The sequence below is a fragment of the Enhydra lutris genome, unplaced genomic scaffold (genome assembly GCF_002288905.1).
Source record: "Enhydra lutris kenyoni isolate GAN:26980312 unplaced genomic scaffold, ASM228890v2 scaffoldscaffold25, whole genome shotgun sequence".
Taxonomy (NCBI): domain Eukaryota; kingdom Metazoa; phylum Chordata; class Mammalia; order Carnivora; family Mustelidae; genus Enhydra; species Enhydra lutris.
This window is the reverse complement of record NW_019154109.1, coordinates 18,648,554-18,665,209: the sequence shown is the minus strand read 5'-3', so window position 1 is coordinate 18,665,209 and position 16,656 is coordinate 18,648,554. Positions and strand designations below refer to the sequence as shown.

The 16,656-nt window shown below is 39.6% G+C and overlaps 1 protein-coding gene across 3 annotated transcripts in view; it reads left to right on the top strand.

Moving 5' to 3' along the window:
- The window catches only part of LOC111151066 (estrogen related receptor gamma), a 229,146-nt gene that overhangs the window by 156,102 nt on the left and 56,388 nt on the right, over positions 1–16,656 (top strand). For 2 of the 3 annotated variants that reach the window (XM_022508802.1, XM_022508804.1), the window contains 2 exons: positions 7,007–7,117; positions 10,740–10,901. In XM_022508802.1, the coding sequence (XP_022364510.1) occupies positions 7,007–7,117; positions 10,740–10,901 (273 nt within the window). Of the gene's footprint in view, positions 1–7,006; positions 7,118–10,718; positions 10,902–16,656 lie in introns of all 3 variants that reach the window. The other variant, XM_022508801.1, reaches the window with a different exon arrangement.

Sequence of the window (16,656 nt, the reverse complement as noted above, 5' to 3'; positions counted from 1 at the left end):
TGAATAGGAGATTTCCTTTAATTACATTGGGGAAGTGATAATGGTAGGTATTGCATGTTTAATGTAATGTTCTGGATGCCCCTTTTTCTTTCTCTCTCTCTCTCTCTCTCTCTCTCTCTCTCTTTTTTTTTTTCCCTTCACAGCTACCTCATCTTGAGCAGAAATAAAAGGTTCAAGGCTTGTCAGCATCAGTTTATAGATAGCTGTTTAAAAATAATGAGATATTGGGTATTGTAAGGCTCAGGGCCGTCTTGCCAGACTCATTTATTTCCATTCACCTTTTGTCAGAATTGCAGACAGAAGACATTCAATTAAAACTTGTCACCTGTTGCAGATGACCTAATTTGTACTTGTATGTGTCATAGATTAGGGCTGCATGCTTCAGATGAAGCAACTTGACCCCCAGTGGAATATTTCCCCTGCAAAATATTTTGTCGATGGTTATTTCCAATTTCTATCATTTTGATTTCAGCTCCAATCCAGATTATGAGTTTAGCACATGCCTCTGAACCAGGCAAGGATTGTGAATCACGTGAACCCTGGAAAAAAAGGGGGAGGAACGTCTTCAGGTTGATGTCCTATGGGCAGAGATCGGCAGATGGATTTTGGACGCACCTTGAATCTGAAACAGAGGGAAGCCTTTGTAATTTCCTATGCAAGCCCCACATGTTTAATAGTGCAGATAGCTATCAGGAGACCCAAACGAAAGACTTCCCCTTGCTAATTGTTAATTCATCTGTAGAGCAAGGAAGCTTTAATGTGAGTCATGGCTTTTATCTCTTTTAGTGACTAAGGATTCAGTTTAAAAAAAGAGCCCACCTAACGGATACGCATTTTCTCTCCTCGTGTGAATTTCTCCTTTTATTGCGGTCTAATTTAGAGCGTTTCTACTGGCAGCCAGGCCATTTCTAAAGTTCCTGAATTGTGGCCATGATATTCCAGCGGAAGTAAACGTAAGCCTCAGCCAGGCCCGGGGTGTCTGGTTGAAAAGCCGCTGTTGTCTGGGCCTCCCTCCTGAGCTGAAAATGCAGCCAGAGCGTTGCTCTACGTCTGTGGCCCAGGCCAAACAGGCTTGTCTCGTTTCAGTAGCATTTGAAGGAGGAAGGAGATGAATGTCTTGGGGCCGCTGCCTCAGTGGAAAAGCAGAGAAACGAAATCTTTTTATTATTTTTGGTTTGTCCACACTCTCATAGCTGTAAACTTTTTCAAGTCACGTGCCCCTTCATGGAGTGATGCAAAATCACTAGCCCTTCCCCTAAGTTTGAGTAAGAGCGCTCAGTCCTCTCCTCCCCACCCCAGCCCAGCGTTCTGCCCGCCTCCCCACCTGGACCCTTCGTTGTGATGCCAAGTATCCTTTACCGTGATGATCTGGTTTTATCTGCCTGCACTTCTAGCTTTTGGAATAAATACCAAATGCTCTTTTCCAAAAATTGAATTTGACGGCAGGAAGGCTGTATAAACATGGCACTTAAGAATGTGGGTTCTGGGGCGCCTGAGTGGCTCAGTGGGTTAAAGCCTCTGCCTTCGGCCCAGGTCATGATCCCAGGGTCCTGGGATCGAGCCCCGCATCGGGGTCCCTGCTCGGCTGGGAGCCTGCTTCCCCACCTCTCTCTCTGCTTGCCTCTGTCTGTTTACTTGTGATCTCTGTCAAAGGAATAAACAAAATCTTTAAAAAAAAAAAAAAAGAAGAAGAAGAAGAATGTGGGTCCTGCAGCCATTCTCCCAGCCCCCACCCCTGGCTCTGTCTTTGCAAGCTCTGGTTTTTTCATTTTTGTGCAACGGGATAATAATAGCACCCACCCCATAGGATTGCTCTAAGGCTTAAATGGGTTCATATACGTAAAAACAATTAACCCGTTGCCTAGACTATAATAAGCTCTTGACCGCCGATGACTGCAAGTCACTGGCTGATGTTCTTGTATATTCCAAGACACTTCTTGCACAGATTGATTCATTCAATTAATAATGAAGACATGGCTTGGGAGGAAAATGTAGGTATGAGGAGTCAGAGACTGCTGAATCAGGAAGCGAGGGACTAAGCCATGAAGCCAGAGTGAACAATGGTCACTGTCTGTTTTGAGAAGGGGCCGTGGTCGTTGAGGATAGCTGGGGGTTGGTGTGTTTCATTTTCTCACATGATCCTCAACAACTTAATATGATTAGATTCTCCCTGGGGTATGTGTGTGAATATACAAATAATTTTCACTCATCCCCTCAAGAGCAACCTATAAATATGCGTGAGTACTTCTGGTTATACTGGGATGCTCTTTTAGGAGGTTGTCCCGAAGGAGAACCCCGTCAGGGGTCCCCACTAAATTACCCTCTGCCATGTCCGATACTGCTAATCTGCCTTAGCTTCCTTTCCTGCAGCTCCTCAAAGGGATTTTCTCTGTCCTCTGTTGGTGAGGGTTCCCTCGCAGGAGTCTCAGGAGAATTCCAGGGCGCTGCTCGGTACCTCTCTTCCCAAAGGGAAGGAGCGTGTTTCCTTCTGCAGCGACGGGAACTGCGGTATCAGGAAGGCCCATAGCGGAGGGGAGGGTTCTCACCCTCTTCACCTGCAGTATCAGGAAGCCTTGCTTCTCCAGTTGCATCCCAAAAACTCAATTACAAGCCATGTGTGGTAACATTTATTCAATACAACTATTTAGTATTCATTAAATTAACTAATCTTCAAAAAAAGTCATTATCTCTTAAAAAATATTATCACTTTAACGTGACTGTCTGCTCCTTCAGTATTCCGGGGTCTATGTAACTAATCATTTGAGCAAACCTTTGCTTGGGAACAACATTGTAAAAGGCTGGGCTTTAATTTAGAAAAGTAGGCTAGGGTACCCTTGTATAATTCTCTGAAGGGGAGATCTTTTATTATCCTATGAAATGCCTCTAACTTTGTGCTATTAAAAATGTGAAAAATACTTTTGACTTTGGACTATATAATATTGTAAAAATTTGCATTTGGGCATAAAACGTAGACTTAAAATGAGCTGACCTAAGAAGACCCACAGCTGAACTGTTTTACTTCTCTTGGCGTTTATTTGCCTCACAGCGGATTTTTTTCCTCCTTGCCCTATTCTTGCTTTCTCAATTCTGTAAATTCTGACAATGTAGAAGATTTGTAATACCCTTGTGGCAATGCAGGCACATGCAGTATTTGAAGGAAGAAGCGATCTGAAACATTGTACTTGGTAGGTACTGCCAACTCTTAAACTCTTTTATTTAAAAAAATAAAAAAAGATAATAGGGGTCTCCACATGACTAGAAAATCCAATTGCCTTAATTAACTTCCAATCCTGTCACACATTGAACCTGGCGGGTATCTTATTTCCTGGGAGAAATCTTACTTTTCTACTTTTTCAAAACTGGTTATGAGTAAAGTCCAGACAGAAATGGTTTGTCTTTCAACATACTGAGAAGGAAAGAGACAGGCTTCGATGCCTTGGGTGGAAATATCTGGATTCGATTGATGTCTCTTTAGGGCGAATCTGGGTTTCCCAGGTCCTAATCATAAATGCTCTTGTTTTTCTTTGTGTCTGCTAAACTGTTTGGAGACTTTTAAATGCATTAGGTGAATGGAGTCATTACCAGTTCTCTGCTCAAGTTTGTGTTGTGCACTTAGAGCTAAACTCAGTGATAGCGTCCTCATTTTTGGTAGAATTTAGATTTGATTCTGTATCTATTCCAAAATGAAATCTAAAATGACATTATTAATGACAGGGATGAGCAGGAAATAGAATGGGATACCAAATAATTCTATAAATCACTTAGATGTCAAAGGAGTATCATTATTTCGCTTGCACCCTTTGAATTATCTTTTACCTCTCTATCATACCTTGGTCTGTTTCCCTTAGAACTGAGGCAAGGTAGACTGTTATACTCCATGAGGACAGATTTTTAATAAATGATCATGATGCAAAATATATATCAATAAGGTAATACAGTAATATTTCAACAAAACAATGACACAATAACAGCTCCTTATTTTCCTTGGCATTTTAAGGTTTATGAAATATTTAAATAATGCACGTGTATATTATCCAAACATATTAATATATTTTGTAAATGTAATATTGGACCATTACAGCAAAACATCAGGAAGGATACTGTCTTTACATCCATCTTTTTTTTTTTTTAAGATTTTATTTATTTATTTGACAGGGAGAGAGAGATCGCAAGTAAGCAGAGAGGCAGGCAGACGGGGAGAGGGAAGCAGGTTTCCTGCTCGATTCCAGGACCCTGGGATCATGACCTGAGCCAAAGGCAGAGGCTTAACCCACTGAGACACCCAGGTGCCCCTGCTTTACTTTTAAACATATTCTTTACCCAATATTTAGGAATAAATTATTATGCTATTATAGTTGGAAACATTAAAAGGGGGACCTTTAATCTTTTCACAACATCATTATTGCAGACTGTGGTTCTAGCTGACAGGTATATGTAAATCGTTGATACATATTGTATTTTGATATATGCAAGGCAAACAATTTTAGACTAGATCGAGAAGTTTTCTATAAAATAGCACTTACAAACAATTACATTAAAATATTCTTTTTTTTTTTAGATTTTATTTATTTATTTGACAGAGACGCAGAGAGAGGGGGATCACAAGCAGGGGAAGTGGGAGAGGGAGAAGCAGACTTTCCGCTGAGCTGAGCAGGGAGCCCAATGTGGGCCTCAATCCCAGGACCCTGGGATCATGACCTGAACTGAAGGGAGTCGCTTAACGACTGACCCACCCAGGCGCCCTAAAATATTCTTGTCTGGTGAATTTTAATATCTTTTTTTTTTTCCCTCTCAACACTCTTCATTTTTTTACAGATAGGTGTTTCTTTTGTAACTCAACGATCAATTGCACGTATTCCTACTAATGAGAAACTACAGTTCAAACCTATGTGTTGTCAAGTGTGGTGGAGGTAGAATCTTCAGTTACAGTGTTTGATTTACAGTATTTTAAACATTTTAAAAAAGATTTTATTTATTTTTTTGACAGAGATCACAAGTAGGCAGAGAGGCAGACAGAGAGAGAGAGGAGGAAGCAGGCTCCCCACTGAGCAGAGAGCCCGATGTGGGGCTCCATCCCAGGATCCTGAGATCGTGACCTGAGCTGAAGGCAGAGGCTTTAACCCACTGAGCCACCCAGGCGCCCCTAGTTTAAACATTTTGATCAAATATTTCTGTTCTTTGTTCTCTACGTTTCATCTGTATGAAATCGGCATCCTAATAGGACGAAGTGTGATATCCCCGTTACACCGTCTGTTTGCCATCCAGCTTTGTACTCTAGAAATCAGATGAACAAGGGAACAGAACCCTACTGTAGGCAGAAAGCGTTTAAAAGCAGCAGTGAGGAAATACAGCTTCTTCGTGATCTTCATGCACTATTTTTAGTAAATACTTAGGCACTGTACTAATGTCTTTGTTTTGTGAAATTTGCTGTCAAAACCTACTTAATTGCTCTTGAAGTTGTCTCCTGATTTCATTTAAATGCTGCTCTGACATTTTGGTATGACAGTTCAGGATTTATCTACAACCAAGTGTGTATTCCCGTGTTCCGCTAAAAGATAATCAGCTCTTAAAGCCGTATTATTAAGATAACATGAAAAATTGTGTTTTACTTTATCTCGTGGTGGAACAGTAATCCTTAACATGTGAGTGTCTGTATTCACTTCAGGGTTCATGTAGAACTGTGTCCACATTTCCCAAACTGTGTTGTGTAACTCAGAGAACCCACAATTCACGCGTTCCACATGATAGTCATAAAATTCCCGAAACCGGATCTTTGGTGAAATTGGTTTGCGAAACACTGCATAGGCTGTATCTCCTTTTGAGAGTTTTACGGAGGCCATTTGCATTTTAAAGGGTCTGAGAGCCCTTTCAGTAAAATAATAATACTGATGATGCTGTGGGACCAAATCTGTTTTCTAAACATTTTGGGAAACTCCATGTACAATGAACTTCTTGGTTGAATTTATTAAGGGATAATGTTATACCGTTTTGTCAGTTAAGGTAATACCACAGAGTGAGTTTGTCTTGCTCTTACTCCCAAAGTAAGCTCTGTATTAGGTGAGGGTTTGTATGGTCCTGGCCTGAACTTCACCGTGACAGACTGGAAACCAAGTTATTAACGAGCTCTTCTTACCACTCCCCAGTATCCATGAAACATTTATTTTTATTTCTTTCTTTCCATTTTGCCTCTTTCCTCAATCTTTTAAATCCCATGTGAGCAAAAACCTGCTGTATCTTGACCCAATCCACCACTCTTTAGGAAGAAGTTTTAGTAACTCCCTGTCTACCTCCTTTTCTGGCTTCACCCTTAGCTCTGTCTCACGGACACAGCCCTCCTTCAACATCCTAGCCTTCTGAATCTTTCAGGAAGCTCCTCTTTCTGTCCCGTGTCCAGTCCAAACTTACTCCCAGTTTTCTGTCATTTGGAAGAAGATACACATGTGCACCAAAATGTAAATAACATTCTCCTCTGAGACATGTTGACATGATAATAGGGAGCAGTCCTCACCTCTCATCTTGCAGAGTATAATTCCGGCTTTCCAGAGCACGAAGGTGCTTTCAGTTCAACTCCGTTCCATAGTGAACCCCGTGGTAGACTGGGGAGGGCTGGATCACTTTTACACGGTGAGCTTTCATGGGTAACTGGTAAAGAGGATACAGATAGCCATTGTCTTTATTTTGAGAAACGAGGCTAGTACCAAGGAAAAATTTCTTTGCGTTAACGCCCATGGAAATGTGCCTTTCCTTTGGTGTGTAAATGTGATTTTGATGGCCTTGCATGAAATGTGTTTCAGGTTTGTCATGCTCTACAGATATGCTTGCCAACCCCTGGCCATTGTGTTTTAGCCACCACTTTCTTTTGTTATTAAACATTCCTCCAATACCTCTGGACCATTCTGTGTTCTACTGTCTGTCTCCATAGCACTGATCGGTGATACTGTATGTATTTGACTGGTCTCAAAGATGGCTACCTCAGCAGTAAGCCAGTGCCTGTCTTTGCCCACAGGGGTGCGTCTTGACAGAGTACGTGGAGGTCGGCAGAAGTACAAGCGCAGAATAGATGCGGAGAACAGCCCCTACCTGAACCCTCAGCTGGTTCAGCCAGCCAAAAAGCCATGTAAGTACAGCAGACATGTCTGGCTTTCCAACACACGGAATCCTCCCAGTTGGCTCTATGTGTATCGGTCTTGGCATGCCCATCCCTACTGACTCCAAGGAGACTTGTCTTTGTTGGGGGGCCATGGCTCTGTTCCCAAGGATTGCCTTTGAGGAGCAACAGCTACTCGGCTAATTATCTTTTTTTTTTTTTTTTTCCTATGGGTTTTCTCTCCCTTACCCTTTTTCACCAAGTCATTTTGTAGAAGCACAAGCCTATTAAGGCACAGCTTATATAATGCGAATTTTACATTTGCTGGTTATCTTTATTTCCAGAGGTACATAAAATGGATCATACTGTAATCATTAGTTCATTGGAGCTGTTAGTTTCAGATTTCACAAGAAAGTGATTTTTGTAGTTTTCACTAACTAAATGAGTTTGACTGCTCAACCTCCCAATGAAAATACATTAGGAGCCTCATTAATTTGACGCTATAGAAGGTTAACACACTAGCTAGCAATAGATTAAAATAAGAAGAGGCCCTGCTGGTAACAAGCATAGGTTGATGGTTCTATCTCAGATGCCCTTATGGGCATCATGAATTGTTTTTAAAGAGTCCGTGGTTTTATAATGCCAGATTGCAGTTGGAAAGGATGATGGTTACATTACTAAAACTCAAGCCCCATTCTCTTTGTCATGAACTAGAAAGAGTTGGAATGTAGATTGAGGCAATAACTGCATCCCATTTTCTGAAAAGTCAGTTCGTTGTTCTACTGCAACAGAACTAGCCTTTCAGGATATTTATGCACAGAGTTTGTACGAGGCACTGAGAAGTGCTTGATGGAATCAGTTCCCGCGTTTAGCTCTCCTGGCCTCAGAGGACACAACCAGCACCTACCAGAGGAGGGTGCATCTTAGCGCTTGTAGAAGAGACACAGGCAATGGTTGATCTGCTTTCAAAGGAAGAGAAGGCGTCCGCTTCTAATTCCGACTCTCCAGGAGGGGTCGCTGCTGTGCATCATACATGTGAGCATATGGGGATCTGTTAAATAAATAAAACAGACCCTGAACTGTAAATGAAAGGACATTTTAGCTATGTCAAAGGAAAAACAACCAGTTTTACATAAAATTAAAGCTTAAGTGAACATATGGCATAGTTTCCTTTCGCCTTTCCAAAAAACATTATGTTGATTATACCTTCAATTGTCCAATCTGGCATCCTCTCCTCAGCTTGCATAAGCTGTTTGGCATTCTGCAAATACAATCTAGGACTGCATTAAGCAGATTTTGCACATTATAATAAAAAACTTTCTGATAATACAATAAAACGCAATAAACACTAATGCTTAATTTCATTAGAGGTTAGTTTTCCTAGACTCAGTATCATACACACTGCCTATATCTCATTCATTTTACATGAGCATTGACTGAAACCATTGATAATTTCCTCTCCTGAGAGAAAAATGATCCCTGGCCCGGTTTGCGCGTCCATTTGATGGAGGGACATCTGTGGTTTTCGGCGTAAACCTGAGAAATTGGGAAGTGGCTCGTCAAGTACCTTCCAGAAGATTATAGCAATTTCAGTGAGCTCCATTTGTCTGAGATAAAGAGGCCTCCTAATAAATCATTACTCATTATCTCAAGGCCTCTGTGTTAATTTTCCTTAGTCCATCCAATTAGTGTGTTTTTGTAACAAACATTTATAAAACTTAATTTTCAGATCCTGTCAGATAAGTGTCAAGAGGCTGTGCCTGGGCTTTGCTGAGAAAGTGGCTGAGGGAGATTTCTGGGCCCTGACCGATTGTTTGTGTACTACAAAAGCCCAAGAATGGAAATTGGGTTCTATTGATTCTAATTAGGGAAACATTAAATAAGATTTACCTAGAAACCGTCCTGTCGGCTATTCTGTTTTCTGAATGATGGGAATTTCTTAGCTTCCACCAAATTTCTCTGACCCTTCCGGTCAAGTATCCATTGATTTGGGTCAAACAGGTAACCATCTTCCCAGGACAAAAAGATCCAGAATCAAGATTTCCTTTGGGCACATTTGTGTGCCCTTTATTAAATATTGCATTTCGTCTAATCCTGACAAACTCGCGGGTGCTGACAGGTTTTGTTGCATTGTCAGAGCGATGAAAGTTGAAACTTTTCCAAGCGTAACTAAAAATACAGGGTGTTGTTTCCATAGCATATATAAGAAACAAATGCCATTCTTCACAGATCCTACAAATTAAAAAAAAAAAAAAGAATCTGTATTTAATTTTATTTTTTCCCTACAAAATATGATGTTTGGGAGTATTTCCTCCCAAATCTGCATTTTCAATTTGGTGATAATTGAATATTACAGTCAATGAATGGTTATCTGTTGATTATTTGCAATAAATGTAATTCATATAGCAGCCATAGTAATAAAGTATTAAAATGTCAGAAAAATGGCTAATTATAGCTTGGATAATCTCCTTGTCATTTTGTTAAAGAAGACTAAAAGAAATGCTATGTGCAGTTTTTTTGTTTTGGGTTGAAAAAGTTAAAAACTTAGAATGAAAGGAAAATTATCTAGTAAATGTAAAGAGAACTGGCTTTGCTCACAAAAGTCCCATTTAATGCCCTGGTTTGCTAGAGTAATAGTACACAGAACATTGAAATATTTGGGTTTATCCATACACATTTGTATCTCTTCACTTAGAAGAAAGTATAAAATCTAAAGCTACACATAGAAATTGAGAATAGGGCCAACAAGAAAAATCATTCCGTTAGCAAGGCTTTACAACCCTTTCATAAACTCTCACATGCCCCTAAGCAATAAAACACATCTGATGTGATGCTTTCCATTTGTCTCTAGTGTTTATTTTATGAAGGGTTTTAAAAACATATATCACAAATTTCAGACAGATAAATCTGAACCAGAGAATGAGCTAAAGACAAAAGATGAAAATAAAGGTTTAAAGAATTAGACACTCCAAAGAGAAAATATGGTAACATTTAGGTAGGAGTGTTTTCCTGGAAACAGATATTGGCTATATTTGAAGGATTGGCTGAGTGTAAGGGGAGGGAGAGAAAGGAGAGAAATTCCTATTTAATGCATCCCACAGAGATAGAGTTATATAGTCAGTAATTCACCCAGGCAGAAGGGCTCTGACCTTTGCTCTTCTTTGAAGGAATTAAGACAATTAATGACTTTCGTGCCCATTATGACTATGGGCGTTGGTAGTTCTTTGCTTTCTGCAGTATGTTCTATATTTCAGTGGTTGACTGTGGATTTTTAGTTTAAACATGTTGTATACTATTGAATCTGCTTCCCCAAATCCCACTTAAGAATCAAAGAGCAAACCCAGAAAGCATCTAACTTCTCTTATCTGTTTGCTATAAAAAATTTCATTACAGGACAGATGCTTCATTCCAGCAAAGGCAGGTAGAGCAGAGAAGAAGAAAGGAATGCATTCTCTTACAACTGCGGTGGCTTCTTTCTTCCTCTGAGTTTTCCTGAACACTGTTTACTCTGCATATATCGAACCAGAAACAGAGTATCTGGGGTTTGTTGTAGGCAATTGGAATTATTTGTCAAAACGCAGCAGACTTTAGGGTTTGGGAAAGCGGGATAGTGCTACTAGTGATCTTGTAGTGCTCTGGTCTGATCCTGCAGATAACAAGATTGTCTCACATTTGTTGGTGGCTGAACCGGAGAAGATCTATGCCATGCCTGACCCTACTGTCCCTGACAGTGACATCAAAGCTCTCACCACCCTGTGCGACTTGGCCGACCGGGAATTGGTGGTTATCATTGGATGGGCGAAGCACATTCCAGGTACATTTTCTGAAAAGAAAAATAAATAAATAAAAATGAAACAGAAAAGGTTGCAATAATTCCCTAATATGTATATTTAAGCAAATCTAAAAATTTCTCATTGCTATGTTTTTTTAACCTTCACGTGTGTTTTTAATCATACTTCATTTTGAGCTTTGCTTAACCTTCCCGGAACCATAAGCCTTTCTCTATCTGTACCACCTTGAACTCTGTTTTTCTGTTTTTGTTTTTCATAGACAGTGGTACTATTGCCAACATAAGGTAAAGAGAATATAACTTTAAAAAAAAAAAAATGTGTCTTTCTCCCTCTTAAAATTCTGAGCTTTCTCTTAAGGAAATACTTCTCTTTTTTCTTTTCACTTTAAAAAATGTCTTTGTCAGCACACATCTAACATACCTTTTTTTCCTTTTAAGACTCCCTCACGTGTTTTCATGGTGGCTGTTCACACCGCCTTGCTCCTTCTATTTGCCAGCACAGCTTTGGTTGACAATTAGATATTCACCATGAATTTATACACAAGTTGTAAAAATCAATATTAAATGGACATCATAAACTTTCTCATACAGTAACTTAAACGTAGTATTTTAAAGTACCCCATTACTTTTCTTTCTCGGCCCATGCCAATAACATCAGTAAACCTACCTGGTCTCAAGAGTTGGCAATGTTGGCAATCTGCCTGAATTATTTGTGTTTGTTTGAACTTCGATCTTCAAGTAGTTGGTAAACAAGTTTTTGAATGATGAGCGGTGTTTTTCTGTACGGTTAACTTCCTTCTGTCTCCTTAAACTAGTTTGTCTTTATGCTTTGAATGCTACAGTAATTTCTTTAATCAAATTGATGGAAGTCCCTTTCCCAGCCCACATTGAAACCAATTTCTTGGTCATGATACGCCAGCTATGTTGCTAACAGTCGTAACGAACTGTCAGGCGATATCGCAGTGAAGCTAATTTGAAGTCATTAGGTGTGCCGCGTTCAGACGACAATTTGTTACAGTGGTTAGGAACACAGCTGACATTTCTGAATGGCTTTGTTCGGTGCAGTTCTAGATGAGGCCAAGCAAATTGTAAACTAATTTAAACATCACTCTGTATTATACCAGCTACTTTGTCTTACACCGTTTGCTAATAAAGCACCCCAAATTAAGTCAAAACTAGTTAAAGAGGTGAGCTTGAGTGTGTTCTTTAGAAGATACTTAACGAGGGTTACTACATGTACGAGAAGGATGTGAATTTCATCATGTGGATAGTTGATATCACATTTCGATTGTAATCATATCTATGTGACTTCTAAAAAAGGGAAAAAAGAAAGGATATGCTAAACGATGTTAAGACATTTGGGAATTGTGGCGGTGGGAACTGTCAGAATTTGCTTAAATAACGTATGAAAACTTACCTAGATGAAGAGTTGCCTGAAGGTTTTAGAGCAGAAGAAAATTAGTATTTGTTGAAGTATCCACACTTCTTTAGATAGTCAATATATATCATTTGTATTTATATATTTCATTACTTTATGTATATAGACATGTACACACATGCACGTACATACTCACATATTTTATTTTTTTTTAATTTTTTAAAAAGGATTTTATTTGTAGGTAATTTTTACACCCAGTGTGGGGCTCAAACCAACAATGCTGAGATCAAGAGTTGTACCCTCTACTGACTGAGCCAACTAGGCACCTCTATACTCACATATTTAAAATGTCATTCATTAGTCTGGGGTGCCTGGGTGGTTCAGTCGGTTGGTTAAGCATCCAGCTCCTGATTTTGGCTCAGGTCATGATCTGGGGGTTGTGAGAATGAGCCTTGCATTGGGCTCTCTGCTGGGTGAGGAGCGTGCTTAAGATTCTCTCTTCCCCTCTCCCTCGCTCTCCTTTCTCCTCCTCTTTCTCTCTTTCCCTCCCTTCCCTTTCTTAAAAATAAAAAAGTAAAAAGGACAAAAAATATCCTTATTCTAACTCAGGGTTTCTCAGCCTTGACACTACTGATACCGGATCCATTCATCCTTTGTTGTGGGGACTGTCCTGTTCCTGGTAGGATGGTCAGCAAGCAGCGTCCTGGGTTTCTATCACTACCACCCTTGAGTTGTGACAAACAAAAATGTCTTCAGATATGGACATGTGTCCTCTGGTGGGCGGAACTCTGCCCATCTTCCCCGACCGAGAACTCCTGTTTTAATCCAGGAATCCAGTCCTATTATCTTTAATTCAAAGACAGGGACATTTGAGGCATAAGAGGTAAAGTCCCCTGCACCAATTCACAAATGTGTCTGACGTCTTCAAAGCCACACTGTTTCCTAGAGTAGAATCAGGATACTGCTCAATGGGCTGCATTTGAAAGAAGCGCTTCAGAGTAAGAGTGATGGTAGTGTTGGTATTACTGATAACAACAGCATGAGACACTGTGTCGCTATGACTGGAAACCCTCCATTATTTTAGGAAGCTCTGTGCATGTTCTCCCTGAATTAAGAGACCTGTTAAGCCAGTATTTTAATTTTGCTCAGACAGTCCCGTAATAATGACCAATGATAGTCAACAACTCCTTACCACGCTCTCTGGTAAGGAAACGTCCATGATAAATTTGTGGGTCCAGTTGTGCGTCTAAGTAGAAATGTCAGCTCACAAAGGAACCTGTCACAGTAAAGGGGCTCTGGTGACTTTTGTGAAGACAGTAACTTTAAATAACTATGAGTAACAGCATTTCCAGTGGTGGAAACAATTACTGTACGATTATGTGTTCAGTCTTAAGCTGAGGCTTAGAATTGGTGGAGACTGACGTGATTCTCTCTCCACAGCAAATGCCAGAGGAGGTCACTGTGGAGTGATGATTCACCGCTCTGGTGTTCGAGATACCCTCAGGGTGTTTAAATGATTAGAAGGAGTGGCTTGGCTTTTCAGAAAAGGACTAGCCAAACAAGAATTAGCTGGAATTCTTTTAAATTGTTAAATAATAAGCGTGCCATACCCTGTTTTGAGGTAGACGAAGAGGGTCCTCTGATGTCAAGAGTGCTGGTATACCTGGGCTTTGGGGAGGTTGGGTGCAGCAGCGATTTGGAGCATAGGATGGGGGGCTGGGGGGGGCGGGAGACAAAGAGAGTATAAAGATTAAGGTCACATTTCTGCCTTGATAGAAGTAAAATCATGTTCTTGATAACATGACCCAGTGCTCATAACTGGGGTCAGAGCCTGAATTAAAGTCAAGTCAGAACTGAAATTTCACCCGTCTTTGTCTTAACTTCAAAACTCTTTGTGTAAAGCTTCTATTAAAATTAAAGTGAAATCTTTCTTTAGTACTAAAATGTAAAGCCTTTGCTCTCTCTATGCTGTTCTCAGTTTGTGTCATCACACACACAGACACACACACACACACACACACACACACACACACACAGAGTTCAAAAATTAAGTTTAACATCTCAGACAAGATCCGTAGCCTCTCTGCACTGCTAGGAAGGGATTCTTCTATCCTTGCTTTTGCTACATAAGAAAGTGCAGAATTCAACAAAAGAAAATATTGAAGGAAAATACATATGGCGTGGTTTTTTTTTTATCAGTAAATCGAATTAGTTGACTTACTTTAATAAATCACATAAATGGAAAAGTGTGTTCTTAGGAAACATGACCATACTTTATCTATAGAAGAAAAAAGATCACAAGGGCTTTAGAAAATGCTTGACTTTAGTTGGAAGAGCATAAGGGCACAAGAACAGATGATGGTGCCCTAATAGCCCTTTTTAAGAATGACAGGGCCCCGCCATTAGCATCCTTTTATATCCTTGGAAATTGCTCATGCCTCGCTTTTCTGGTTCCTATCTGCCTGACTCTTTTTTATTTCTCTTTCAATTTCGTCCGCGCTCGGATAAGCGCATGCTAACACAATATGATTGAGCTGTAAAATGGAATGCTGTCGCCTCTAATCTCTTTTATGTAGATACGGAGTTACTGCACACTCCACTTCATTCTCTCCCATTGTTGGCCTTTTTCAGAATGGGCTGCCCAGTAATGGAGGCTCCCTCAAATATTAGAGCTAGGTTTCACGGGGTGTGATAAGACGATTATCAGCCCCGCAGTCAGATCTATTATTGTTCTTTGGCATTGATTAAAATATTATTATGGACTGTTACTTTGTTAGCAAAATGCAGAAATGTGCTGAGTCAGACGGTGCTTAAAAAAGCATCACCCATATTAGCTGACCTATATAAGTGGCTTAAATAGATAATGGGTCTCATCTGACAGTTTACTTTTAAAAGAATAGAAGGGTATTTGAACAATTAAGTGAATGAATGAATGAATGTATTTTAGAAAATTTTTTTTCCTTTATCAGAGATGGCCAATTTTCAGGCAGGCTTGTTTCTTTTTAACACGACAAATTAAACCCTTGCTGGCTAAAGCGGAGGCCTCTGTGTCAGTTTGGGCCCCCTTAGTCACATTTATAAAATGGCAGCTTCTGGAATGATATCAAAACAGAAAAAAAAAAAACTCTACAATTTTTATTCATCCTCAGTGTAGGCAGGATCTATTAAGCTCTAAAGGAAAACCACACTAGGAAGATAGTGTGATAGAACCGTCTTTATGTGTAGTTTATTCATGTGGGAAACAGAAATCTAAAGTATAGAAACCAGTATTTTTCATTTACACTGAAGCATTTTTTGGTAAAAACATGCAGTTGGAAGAACGTATCAAAAGTTGTTCATTGAATTGGATTTTTTAAATTTTTCTCAACAGAAGTATTGGGACTTTTCAAGAAGTGGCAGAAATCTTTAAAGAACACGTATAAACTCTTTCTGCATTAGAATATAAATTTTGTGGGTGAATACCCAAGGGTATTTTGAACATCTGTTGCTAATTATGCTGTTTATCGATTGTTCTTTTGTTCTGATGCACTTTATATAGAGACCAGTTTTTAAGATCATATCATCCCCAACCAAAGCTGTGGAGGTTTTTAAAATGCCCATTCCTTATGTTAAACCATCACTTAATGGTGCTGGCGATATGTGCAAAAAGTCACACAAACAAATGTGCTGGAAATAATTACCATAAGATGTTTCCATTTATAACATAAAAGTATGTTTCCATGTGTATATGTGTGTGATTATGGTTTGATGTGTGGATCAAGGGCATGGTTGACTAGGGGAGAGTTCTATAAGTAGCAACTAAGACTCATTTTGAGCTTTCTATCACTGGTACTTGGTAAATATTTTATTGATTAGTTGATTAAAATATGCATAGCCCCAAACTACTAATTGGCCCTGAGGCTCCACTCTCTACCCCATCCCAGAACTGAATTTATTTATTTTTATTTACTTTTAAAATATTTTACTTATTTATTTGATAGAGGGATAGAGACCACAAGCAGGAGGAGCAGCAGGTAGAGGCAGAGGGAGAAGTAGGTTCCCCGCTGAGCAGGGAGTCCAATGTGGGACTCGATCCCAGGACCCTGAGATCATGACCTGAGCCGAAGACAGATGCTTAACCAACTGAGCCACCCAGGCAACCCCCCAGAACTGAATTTACATGTAGTTGTAATTTCTACTTTGCTGTGAATGAATTGAAGTGATTACTGCCTCTTTTATCAGGACTAATTTTTCTTTTGTGTATGTGACTTAATGATTTTGGAAGTATGAAGTGGTTGAGTCTTTTAGTTAAGTGGAGAAAATATAAATTTTAGACGCAAAGCCTTGGCACTTAATAATACTATTTAAATTATAATTCTGTTCAGTTACCAAATATTTGGAAGTTCTATTTCTTGTACCTGG